This window comes from Spinacia oleracea, chromosome 3 (genome assembly GCF_020520425.1).
Source record: "Spinacia oleracea cultivar Varoflay chromosome 3, BTI_SOV_V1, whole genome shotgun sequence".
Lineage (NCBI taxonomy): Eukaryota > Viridiplantae > Streptophyta > Magnoliopsida > Caryophyllales > Amaranthaceae > Spinacia > Spinacia oleracea.
Window position 1 is genome coordinate 43,458,965 of NC_079489.1, and position 13,341 is coordinate 43,472,305.

At 39.6% G+C, this 13,341-nt stretch overlaps 1 protein-coding gene across 3 annotated transcripts; it reads right to left on the reverse strand.

The window, feature by feature from the left end:
• Nucleotides 1–7,701: 7,701 nt before the first annotated feature.
• On the reverse strand, nt 7,702–13,019 carry LOC110798963 (uncharacterized). Of its 3 annotated transcripts, none has more exons than XR_008929346.1 (6): nt 12,768–13,007; nt 11,787–12,227; nt 11,559–11,660; nt 11,100–11,179; nt 10,790–10,868; nt 7,702–7,957 (listed from the first exon to the last, which is right to left on the reverse strand). XR_008929346.1 is itself a non-coding variant. In XM_056838018.1 (5 exons), the coding sequence occupies exons 2-4, from the start codon at nt 11,973–11,975 to the stop codon at nt 11,153–11,155; spliced, it is 318 nt and encodes a 105-aa protein (XP_056693996.1). In that variant the 5' UTR covers nt 11,976–12,227; nt 12,768–13,019; the 3' UTR covers nt 7,702–7,957; nt 11,100–11,152. The 3 variants fall into 3 exon arrangements, 1 of the variants encoding a protein (XP_056693996.1); XR_008929345.1 differs by having other exon boundaries at nt 10,790–10,872; nt 12,768–12,967; XM_056838018.1 differs by lacking the exon at nt 10,790–10,868 and having other exon boundaries at nt 12,768–13,019.
• Between the last annotated feature and the right edge of the window lie 322 nt (nt 13,020–13,341).

The following is a 13,341-nucleotide window of genomic DNA, read 5'->3' on the forward strand; positions in this document are numbered from 1 at the left end:
GTGCTTTTCTTACGCCCTCGTAGCAATTCTTTTGATGAATATTTTTTGTGCTACGTACTTTCTTTTTGCTTGGGCACCGAGGCCGCTGCACCTGACTAGAAAGTCAAGCAGCAACTTCAGCGCCCAGCAGTGGGCGTGAGAAATTTTGGCGCCCAACCAGGGGCGTTTAAAATGCGTCCCTGGCTGGTTCTCGTTTTCTGTTTTCTGTTTATGCGACTTCGATTTGCGTGCTTGCCTAATAACGTCCTTTACGCGTGACAGCGTTTGTGGGATTCGTTACAGGCCATCCCGAGCGTCGCTTGTTTTGTGGCGATCATTCGGGTTTGCGGAACACGTGCTTCGGTATAACTCTTTGGCAAATTAGTCTATGAATGTTTGGGCAATTTTTAAGGTCATTGGGTTTCTAGGATAGTGTGTCACACAATCACATATTTCGCTACACATAACTACATTACAAACATGGATTTGAAAATTAAATATGCCACGTAGTTTATGATAGGCTTCTATGGGCAGTTTATTTGCGCCTGGCTTGGTACCGCTTCTATCGTAGATCCAACACATGCCCCGGTCGAGGTAGTGTCTTCAACAGACGAATTTCGCTCAAGAGGCCAACTCGCAAGTGCAAGCCAAGGGGGCATGCAGGCGAGAGGGACCTAATGGGCGAGCGATTGGGTTCGGGATAGGTGTACTACCTGCACAAGTACCGAGTGGGAAACATGCGCGGCGTATGAACCCCCCTATTGGCGAAAAAGGTATCCTTAGTCCCAACTCCCGAGGGAGCCGAGATTCGTTATGATGTTCTGCCTGTTCACATTAATATGCTGATTTTCAGGACATCCCAACTTGATGGGGAAATAAACGTGGGGTAGGATCGTTTCACCCTTCGGCTATTTTGATTACCTACAAGCACGAGTATTTCCTTCACTATCCCCAGTGGAGTCGCCACTGTGAGGGGGTCGAAAAAGCGCGAGGCTAATGCGTGACCTGTCCCTCGTGGGTGTGACGATTCTTTTTATTCAATCAAGTGTAATTGGATTTCCTGTGAGTATACACCCAATTGACTAGTAATATAGGAGTCGCCATTCAGTTTTTAACGACAATGAGAAAAACTGACAAAACCCGGTTATCGTGACATAAAGGGAGTGCAATTATGTTTGACCACGACGGCCGTAGGTTCCCTTGTGATCCTTGGTGTGGGGATCTCTCAATATACACCCGCAAGGTAGAGATTGAGGGTTCGGGGGACTGTAACTACCGAGAGGAGTAATTTGCTCGTCGATAACTCCAGAGGCAGGATATCCTTACTAGCTCAGCATAAATAATTGAAGGGGCATGCGTTAACTATTAAACTAATCTGAATTGATTTTAGCAACATGCAGCATATAATACTAATTCGATCGTGATTATCTGATTTAAATAGCATTAAGGGACCTAGCATGATAATCCGATTTCCCAAAAATATTATATTTATTAGGCGTGATAGAACAATCATATTAGGTTAGTTTAACAGTTCATAAAAGGGGCGAGGAAAGCAGTTAAATCATCGAAGAGGGATACATTACGACGCACCCTTGAGAGGTGCGTCAGGGTTCTCAGAAAACTAACCACTTTGACTTTGCTATTTCTCCTTTTTATTTAACGAATCTCGATTATGGGACAGGATACGTTATGTTCGATTTATGGATCGATTGCGACAGAACGCGTGAACAGTTTCGCAGCGAGAGGCTTAGGCTAAGGGGTTTAGAGTCAATACTCAGAATATATTATGTGTTGTTGTGTGTTTTCACGTCGAAACTAGGGGTCTATTTATAGGGAAGAGTTCGTGGAAAGATAGAATTGCAGAGTTCTAATCCACAAAGAATTAGGAAAAGAAACGTACCCAGTTATTTTCAGCGCCCAGGCCTGGGCGCCGAAGATTTCGGCGCCCAGAGCCAGGCGTTGAAAATAGGGTCTGGGCAGTTTTTTTGTTTAGTCAGATTCGGATTCTAAAATCCGTAGAGTTTGAGATTAATTTGAGTCTTTTAGCGCGTATCAATTTGTGACGGAATGCGTCTGGGCCCGTTACGAACTCTAGGCTCGTTAGGATTTTAATTAATACGTAACTCTTATTTCCGAATCCTTTTAGGAATAGGATTCTCGCAGTTTTCTATCTCATTTAGGATTTATGTTGGAATGCAACACCTAATTCTGACAGGTTTCTATCTTTTATGATTTGCCACTTTTAGAAGCTACCTTTTACAGCGGTTACTATTTTTAGCAGGTTTCCATAAATAGCAAGTTTCGGGTGAAATGAAATGGGGAATCGAGATTCGTTTATTTTATAGGAGATGCGTTGTCAAGTGGAGTTTTTATGCTTTCATCATCGAACCTTTCCCTTGCGGGAATGGGGACAAAAGTAGGTGTCTACAATACCCAGAAATCATTTTCAACGCCCAGAGCTGGGCGCCGATATCTTTGACGCCCCAGCCTGGGCGCTGAATCTTTCTGCTAGCCATGTTTTGCCCAGATATAAAAATAAGAAAGAAACACCTATGAATCCTCGCATCGAACGAAGTAATAAGCCATGCAAACCCACGCAGAAGGTGCTACACTTGTTCGAGCACCTGAACGAGGCGTGATGAAGTACTCCAATGCAAAAAATAATGATGATATTCCAACACCTGGAGAAATGTTCTAATACATGCGGTTAGGCCACACAAGCCTACGTCGCACCGTAAGTTCAACCATCCCACGGTACAAGTCTAAAAAAAAAAGAGTAAGGCATATTGCACTAATGCGGGCACGACCAAAGAGCATGTGTAAAAGAGGCAAAGACTACTTATCGCCCAAACTCAAAATGCAAGCCACACGACTCCTACACTAAGGATTAAAGGTAGCAAAATATTACCTACCACGGAAGGGATAGCTCGCACCTACACGAGCGGAACACCAAGGCAGCTTCCTCGAAAGAACCTACAAAAATCGTACGCCAAAAGGAAGCATCCCAACATGCATACTTGGGGACTCCAAGCTACGGAACGACCATAGCAAAATAAAAAAACTCGAAGCAAATGTTTTAACGATCAAGAAGGGCACGATGCTTGAGCCCACTTCATGAATGGGCCTGAACCCTATCAAGCTTCTAAGCAAACTATTCAAAATCAGTCATTGCTCAAAAAAAGTGATTCAAGCAAACTGATTAATGGACCGCAAACAACGGCCATTCTATGAACGCTCGTTCGCACATACATATCATCATTCTAAGTATCGAACATTCACGAACGTGTTCAAAAGGAATATACAACAACAAGAGCGGTCAAAGTCTTACGCCTCAAGGTATGTTTCTCGGGCCGTATAGACTCGCCCAACTGTCGCAATAACTGTACGCCTTAAGAGCAACAGTTCCTTAAAATAATCGCCCCAAAGCGACAAGCACCGTAGTCCACCAATCGGCTACGACTTCTCAAGAAAATCATCACGTTCTAAAAACAAAGAAAAAAACAAAAGAAAAGAGAATACATAGAACTTCCAAGTGAAATAAACGAAAAAACAAGAGGCCAACTTTGTCATCAAAAGACCGGCCCAAACAACATTTTCAACGCCCCACCTGGGCGTAAATCATTTCTGACGCCCTGGCCTGGGCGCCGAAAATGAGCCCAGGCCCAAAACACAGCTCTGACTTCTATAGGGCCCTGCCGCATCCATTCGACTCGAAAATTGCCGATTTCCTTACTGAAAGTCGCACCTCACGACATTGTCAAGAGTAGCACAACACTACAAAGATCGCTCGCACTTACGAGCACAATCCCAAACATGATCAAGGACATCACAAATTGTGTATCCCCAAGGAACCCCTTTGACAAGAAATGACTGTCAAGCACGAGTGCTTGGTGGCTCGAAAGAAAATATATATTTCAAAAGAAAGTATGCAAAGTTAAAACAATATTCTCAGACTACGCTGTACAAAGTCCCGTGTTTGGACAATCTCAAAAGAAAAAGAACCGGTTTACGACCTCAAGACAAAGGTCGCCGTTGATACTTATACATGGTCCCCCAATCAAGGACCCAGGTAGTGGAAAAATTGAGCCGTAAAAACTAGCTCAAAACCATGGAAAGATGTTGACCACAAGACAATGGGCCGTCTAAGAACGTTGTCAACCCACATTCAGGTTGCAACTAAATCCGAGCATCCCTCGAAAGAATTCGCTCCTACAAGAATGAATAAAAAGAAATCCCCAAGAGAAATCACAAGAAAAAAAATGAAATAGGGACTTGTCCACCTCAATCAAGGCAAGACCGAACCACGCGAGTTCCAAAACGAAAAAACGAATTCAGGGACGTCCACCCTCAGCGGACACGGCTCGCCCACCTTCAGCGGGCGGGGTCTGCGTCACTAGCCGCGCAGATCCTCAGTTTTCGAAAAATAGAATCTTCAAAAAACAAAATGAAATAGGCTCGCCATCTTCAGCCGGCGGGGTCTACGGCGCAAACCACGTAGGTCCTTATTTTCAAAAAATAAACACAAAATAAATTTCAAAACAGATTCGTCCACTTCTATCGGACGGGGTGTCCACCCTTAGCGGACAGGTTCGCCATCTTCAGCCGGCGGGGTCTACGTCACAAACCGCGTAGGTCCTTATTCTCAAATTTCAAAAACAGATTCGTCCACTTCTATCGGACGGGGTGTCCACCCTTAGCGGACAGGCTCGCCATCTTTAGCCGGCGGGGTCTGCGCCACTAGCCGCGCAGGTCCTTAGTCGCTGCAGCGATAACCTTTAACGGTTTTCCCTTTTTCCAAAAATTAAAGGATCGGTTTTCCCTTTTTTCAAAAATTAAAGGATCGGTTTTCCCTTTTTCCAAAAATTAAAGGATCGGTTTTCCCTTTTTCCAAAAATTAAAGGACCGATTTTCCCTTTTTTCCAAAAATTAAAGGATTGGTTTTCCGTTTTTCCAAAAAAGAACGATGTGATTGGTTTTCCTTTTTTTCCAAAAATTAAAGGATTGGTTTTCCGTTTTTCCAAAAAAGAACGATGAGATTGGTTTTCCCTTTTTTCCAAAAATTAAAGGATTGGTTTTCCGTTTTTCCAAAAAAGAACGATGTGCTGGATTTTCCTTCGTTTTACGTCCCATAAAAACAAGGGGGTTTTCTCGTTTAACTAGCCTTGAAAATGAGAATCTTTAAAAACATTTTTACCTCGTGGTTGGGCTTGGCCAGGCCCAATTACACTTTATAGCTTTGATTTCGAAAACATCTGTAGCTACTCCCAATGACAAAGTGAGGGAGTTTCTACGCCTCTTTAGATACTTCCAATGACAAAGTGAGGGAGTTTCTATACTATCCGTTGAAAAATCCCAATGACACGTGAGGGATATGTCGACACTTCAAGTGATGACCCTTAAGTCAAATGTTATCACTCGGGGGCTCGTGAGACCCTCGCAAAAATAGGTCACCATGGCTTGTGTGGAGCACTCCGTCTAGTACTTTGACCATCGTCTACTCCAAGACTCAGTCAAAGTGGGGGCTAACTGTAGACACCTACTTTTGTCCCCATTCCCGAAAGGGAAGGTTCGATGATGAAAACGTAAATCTCCACTTGGCAACGCATCTCCTATAAAATAACGAATCTCAATCACCCTTTTCATTTCACCCGAAGCCTGCTATTTATGGAAACTTGCTAAAAATAGTAACTGCCGTAAAGGGTAGTTGCTAAAAGTAGTAAGAATAAAAAGATAGAAACCTGTCAGAATTAGGTGTTTCACTCCAACATAAATCCTAAAAGAGATAGAAATTGTAAAAGGAATTCTATTCCTATCGCAGTTCGATAAAAGAGTTAACGTATTAATTAAACTCATAACGAACCTAGAGTTCGTAAAGGGCCCAGACGCATTCCGTCGTAAATTGATACGCACCAAATAACTCGGATTAAGTCTCTTAATGAACTCCGTACTCTAGAGTCCAATCTGACAAAGAATTTTGCCAGACCCTATTTTCAACGCCCAGCCCTGGGCGCCGAAATCTTTGACGCCCAGAGCTGGGCGCCGAAAATACCTGGGACGGATTCTTTTCCTCATCCGTTTCGTATTCAAATTCCTAAAAATCTATCTTTCTACGCCACTCTTTCCTATAAATAGACCCCTAAGTTCGACGTGAAAAAAACACAACAACACACAATTATATTCTGAGTATTGACTCTAAACCCCTAAGCCTAAGCCTCACGCTGCAAAACTGATCACGCGTTCTGTCGCAATCGATCCATAAATCGAACAGAACGTATCCCGTCCCATAATTTGAGATTCGTTAAATAAAAGGAGAAATAGCAAAGTCAAAGTGGTTAGTTTTCTGAGAACCGTGACGCACCTCTCAAGGGTGCGTCGTAATGTGTCCCTTTTCCATGGTTTAATTGCTTTCCTCGCCCTTTTATGAACTGTTAAACTAACTAAAATCTGATTGTTCGATCACGCTTAATAAATATGATATTTTTGGGAAATTGGATTATCATGCTAGGTCCCTTAAAACAATCTAAATCAGATAATCGCGCTCGATCTAGTACTATATGTTGCATATTGTTAAAATCAACTCAGATTAGTTTAATAGTTAACACATGTCCCTTCAATTATTTATGCTGAGCTAGTAAGGATATCCTGCCTCTGGAGTTATCGAAGAGCGAGTACTCCTCTCGGTAGTTACAGTCCCCCGAACCCTCAATCTCTACCCTGCGGGTGTACGTTGAGCGATCCCCACCACCAGGGATCACAAGGGAACCTACGGCCGTCGTGGTCAAACATAATTGCACTCCCTTTATGTCACGATAACCGGGTTTTGTCAGTTTTTCTCATTGTCGTTAAAAACTGAATGGCGACTCCTATATTACTAATCAATTGGGTGTAAACTCACAGGAAATCCAATTACACTTGATTTGACAAAAAAGAAGCGTCACACCCACGAGGGACGAGGTCACGCATTAGCCTCGTGCTTTTTCGACCCCCTCACAGGTACAACACTAAAAGATGAAACAAGGACGGAGCCCGCGTCCTTGCTTTGGCAGCATTCACGCCACGTCACCAGCGCCCAGCGCTGCCTCGGCTTGCTGCGCTAGCGTGTGCTGGCGTCTTGCACCCTTTCCTCCTATAAATACCCCTCATTTTCAGCATCAAAAGGGGGGTGCACAACAAAATACAACGTCGTAATACTGGCATTACGCCTAAAAATACAAATCAAAAACCCTTCAAAAACACATACAAAATTTCTAATTCTAAGCAATTAGGAGCTCTAAAAGGAATTCTTGCCTAAACCTAAATAGGTAATTCCGAATCCCACCATCACTAGAGGAAAAAACCTTATAGGTTGCCCTTAAAATAGGCTTATAGGTTGCCAATTGCAAGGGCAACATATGGGGGGTCACTTTTGTGAAATTATCAAAGGTTGCCCTTAACAAGGGCAACTTATAATCTTATAAGTTGCCCTTATTTGCAACAAGGGCAACTTATGTGAAACTTATAAGTTGCCCTTGTCACATACAAGGGCAACTTTTAAGCTTCACATAAGTTGCTCTTGTTTGAAACAAGGGCAACTTATAAGCTGCACATAAGTTGCTCTTGTTGCAAACAAGGGCAACTTTTGAGTTTTTTTTTTTTTTTTTTTTTTTTTTTTAAAAAAAATCTGCAATATAATTCCTGATATTTTGCAATATAAAATTCTGCATTATAATTTATAGAATACTGTTTCACCAAACATCATCTTGACATTCCTCAAAAATGATATAAATTTCAAATTTCCAATAATATTTCCGAATTAATTCAAATGTAATTAATTAAATCGATAAATAACAAAATAATGTAAGAGTCACGAATAACTACAAGCCTGCTCTAATTATTACACTGAGGGTAATTCACAATCGTTGAAGTAAGTAGCCCACTTGTCTCGAACTTCATCCAACTCCTCTTTGGTGAAGGGCCCCTCCCTTGGAGTTGTGAAAACCTTTAAAAGAACAACGTACATGCAAACCAATAAATTAAATTAAGTTTCATATGCAAAAAGAGAAATTATATTGGTCGCGAAAACAACTTTCTGAGTGTACTAAGATTCATTTCAAGTTCTTTATGCACATCTAAGGCTCACTTAACTCGATATAGATCATAATTGGCCAAAAATGGCATTTTCGATCTCAAATATCAAAAAATGAACCTAAGTACACTTTTTAAATCTTTTCCATGATTTATATGATTAGTTATATGTTTATAAGACTCATTTCAAGTTCGTTATGCACGCTTATGGGTCATTTGGGTCGATATAGGTCATTTATAGCCAAAAATGGCATTTTCGATCCCAACTACCAACAAACGAACTATTTCCACATTCTAACCCTTTTTCATGATTCATATGATTAGTTATATGTTTATGAAACTCATTTGAAGTTCGTTATGCAAGCCTAAGGGTCATTTGGGTCGATATAGGCCATTTATGGCAAAAAATGTCATTTTCGATCCCAACTACCAACAAACGAACTTATATCCACATTCTAAACCTTTTTCATGATTTATATGATTAGTTATATGATTATAAGACTCATTTCAAGTTCATTATGCACGCCTAAGGGTCATTTGGGTTGATATAAGTCATTTATGGCCAAAAATGGCATTTTCGATCCCAACTACTAACAAACGAACTTATATCCACATTCTAAAGCTTTTTCATGATTTATATGATTAGTTATATGATTATAAGACTCATTTCAAGTTCATTATGCACGTCTAAGGGTCGTTTGGGTCGATATAAGTCATTTATGGCCAAAAATGGCATTTTCGATCCCAACTACCAACAAACGAACTTATATCCACATTCTAAACCTTTTTCATGATTTATATGATTAGTTATATGATTATAAGACTCATTTCAAGTTCGTTATGCACGCCTAAGGGTCATTTGGGTCGATATAGGTCATTTATGGTCAAAAATGACATTTTCAATCCCAACTACCAACAAACGAACCTATTTCCATATTCTAAACGTTTTTTATGATTCATATGATTAGTTATATGTTTATAAGACTCATTTTAAGTTCGTTATGCACGCCTATAGATCATTTGGGTCGATATAGTTCATTTACGGCCAAAAATGGCATTTTTGAACCCAACTACCAACAAACGAACCTATTTCCATATTCTAAACATTTTTCATGATTTATATGATTAATCATATACTTATAAGACTCATTTCAAGTTCGTTATGCACACCTAAGGGTCATTTGGGTCGATATAGGTCATTTATGGCCAAAAATGGCATTTTCGATCTCAACTACCAACAAACGAACTTATATCCACATTCTAAACCTTTTTCATGATTTATATGATTAGTTATATGATTATAAGACTCATTTCAAGTTCATTATTCACGCCTAAGGGTCATTTGGGTCGATATAGGTTATTTATGGCCAAAAATGCCATTTTCGATCCCAATTACCAACAAACGAACCTATTTCCATATTCTAAACGTTTTCATGATTCATATGATTAGTTATATGATTATAAGACTCATTTCTTGTTCGTTATCCACGCCTATGGGTCATTTGGGTCAATATAGGTCATTTATGGCCCAAAATGGCATTTTCGATCCCAACTACCAACAAACTAACCTATTTCCATATTCTAAACGTTTTTCATGATTCATATGACTATTTATATGTTTACTAAACTCATTTCAAGTTCGTTATGCACGCCTATGGGTAATTTAGGTGGATATAGGTCATTTATAGCCAAAAATGGAATTTTCAATCCCAACTACCAACAAATGAACCTAATGACACTTTCTAAATCTTTTTTATGTTTCATATGCTTAGTTAGAGTTTACTAAGATTCATTTCAAGTTCTTTATGCACACGTAAGCCCATTTGGGACGATATAGGTCATATTTGTCCCAAAATGACATTTTTTACGGTTCATGCCAATTATAGGCGAATAGTTAACATGTATAGTCCCGAGCATATATTCCCGAGCCTTTTCATAAAAAGACAGCAATATAACATCTAATATTTGAACAGATCAGAAATTGATCAGTTCAGCTGCAGATCAGCAGCAACAGATCAGTAGCTGAACTGATTAGTTTCTGATCTGTTCAGTTGTAGATCAGCAGCAGCAGATCAGCTGCTGAACAGATCAGAAACTGATCAGTTCAGCTGCAGATCAGCAGCAGCAGATCAGCAGCTGAACTGATCAGTTTATGATCTGTTCAGTTGCAGATCAGCAGCAATAGATCAGCTGTTGAACAGATCAGAAACTGATCAGTTCAGCTGCAGATCAACAACAGCAGATTAGCAGCTGAACTGATCAGTTTATGATCTGTTCAGTTGCAGATCAGCAGCAGCAGATCAGCTGTTGAACAGATCAGAAACTGATCAGTTCAGTTGCTGATCTGCTGCTGCTGATCTGTAACTGTGCAGATCAGAAACTGATCAGTTGTGACAGGCCTTTGGTCCATTGTCAACTTTCTCATTGCGATATTATTTTTGCTCGTTTGCTCATTTTTAGAGCTACAAATGAGTTATTAACATTAGTTGTATCTTGCACCACATATTAACGCATAAAAGTCACATGAGAAGCATTCCGATATCAATAATATTCCGATAGCGCAAAGAAAAATGAAGAACATATGAAAATTATAAGAGAAACTAAGTGACAGATTTCATGGCAATTACGATAGGTCATATTTGGCCCAAAATGACATTTTTGACGGTTCATTCCAATTATAGGCGAATAGTTTTTTTAAACTAATTTCTAGCCTAATAATACATCATAAATATACTATTTTATGTACCTTTTCCAGATCTTACAGGCCTTCAGAGCCTCTGCTTCACCATCTGTACCCTCCTTCTCAACCATGGTATTATATAGATCTATCTAAAAGGAAAAAACAAGAATTTTGCACAAGTTCACTTTGCTAGGAGAAGGTTCAAGTACAATCGAACAAGTGATTAGCCATACCAAAACCTATTAATAGAAGCATTTAATAATTCATTTTTTGTTACTAGCAATTCTCCTTTTTCTTTTTTCTTTTTTCTTTTGATGGCAGATTGTCATAATGGAGGTACCAAATGTAAAGAATCAAAAGGGATGGAGAGGAGTACCATATAGCGGGAGAGTGCATTCAATTGCTTGGGACGGTTCAGTACAAGTAATTTCACAAATTGCTTGTCCTGAACCAAACCTGGAAAGAAAAAATGAAAATCAATCCAACAGCAAAGACATTTGGCAAAACGGCAGATAGTAGCAACTAAATACCTTCCGCTTAGAAACTATAAAACCATCAACTATGGAAAAAAATGTGTACACAACCATTTGCACTAAAATCTTTATTCAACTCCAGAACAAATATAAAGAAAACATGGCTACCCTACAAACCCTGATTCAGCAGCTGTTACTACTTAAGTCTTGTGCAATTTGGCACAAGGGAAAGTTCCCCAATCTGGTACCAAATGTGTATGTAATAGTCAGATTACAGCATCAAAAAGATTGCAGCATACTAACAATACTCAGATTGCAGCATAATTGAAGGCCAAGTTATAGTTCAGTTTTAATTTTTTTACCTCTGTATACCAGTAAACTGCAGTCATATAATCATTTATTCTGGTGGCTTGTGCTCCATTTTCTTTTGCTTCTAAAAATTTTATTTCAGCTTGGAGTTCCCGCTGTAAGTTATGGAACATGGTAACAATAAACCATCAAATGCAACCCCAAAAACTAACATAAGTAGTTTTTTTTTTTTGGTTTTGAGAATATATAAAATGGTACAATATAGGTTGCATAATAATAACCTGATCTTTTGCTTCCTGAGAGTTGATATAGTCGTATATTCCATGAAAGTCGTCCCAGGTCGAAATATGAGGAATAGGAGCAGTAAAGTCAAAGAGGGTGTCTACAATTGCAAGATTATCTTCCCTAGCCGCAATTTCAATTGGTGTAAGATCATGCTGAAATAGAAGACACAATAATAAGTCAAGCATATACACTCAGAGAAAGGTAGATAAGAATGAAGGATAAAACAGATATGCCAGCAGCAGAGTAGCAACAGAGTATCAGCAACAGCAGCAGCCGTAGCAGCACAGCCGTAGCATGACAACAGAGTAGCAGCAGAGTAGCAGCAGCCGTAGCAGACGTAGCAGCACAGCAGCCGTAGCAAGACAGCAGAGTAGCAGCATAGTAGTAGCAGCAGCAACAGCCGTAGCAAGACAGCAGCACAGAAGCACCATACCAGCCTGCAACATACCATAGCAAGACAACAGCACAGAAGCACAGAAGCAATATCAACATACCATAGCAAGACAGCAGCACAGAAGCAATATCAACATCAGATACACACTGAATCAAACCAAAAATCAAACCAAAAATCAAACCAAAAATGAACATGTACATTTTTCTTCAAAGTTCTGAAGACAACAATCATAATACTTCGTGCACACTAAATTCAAGTCCTCAATCCAATTAATCTGTCAATTAGAAACACCCTAAGCGAAAACCTAAATTAGGGGGATTGCTTGACTAATTTACTGCAACAGCAATTGAAATCCCTAGCTCGCAATTGTCACTCAACATTTTCCCACAGTTTCATCCCCCATTAACCTAACATTCTCCAAAATCAACAATTAAAATCTGTAATTAACAAAAACATAAATTGAAGGGATCAAACAAATGCGCAAAACAACCCAATAATCCAACAAAAAGAGCTAATTGATCCAAATGAAAACGAAATGAACAGGACAATACAGAAAGTGAGAAAAAAGAAACGGAGAACTGACCTTCGAATATCTCATCCTCCAGCGGGATGTTATGCGAGAGCAGAGCAGAGACAACGACGGTGAAGAGGGGCGCCGGTGGGTGAGTGTACGTGAGAGTGGTGTGTGGCTTTGGGGAGATGTTGTAGTACAGGGAACAAGAGAAGCTGGCGCTGGCATAGGTTTAGCAATGAAAATGTCCAAGAGTTGCGCTTAAACGTTTGGAGAGAAAATGAAAATGTTTCTTTTTCTTTTTTTTTTTTTATTTTTTTTGTCAAAGGTTGCCCTTGTTTAAACAAGGGCAACCTTTAAGTGGCCACCTATAGAGTTTTTTCCACTAGTGCATATTCAATCATGTCTTTTTGATTTCAAAATGATTAGCAAGTTGGCATTTTTATTATTAAAAATGTCACTTGCAACAATCATACATCTTTTCAAAAATCCAAACTTTTCAAAATACAAAAATGCAAACTTTCAAGATTCAAGGATGTTCAAAGTTGCTTGCAATCACCTCTTTGAACTAGAATCACTTTCAAGAATTTAATTCTTAAAGGTTTAGTCTTTTGAGATTCAAAACTCCATTTTTCAATATACAAGT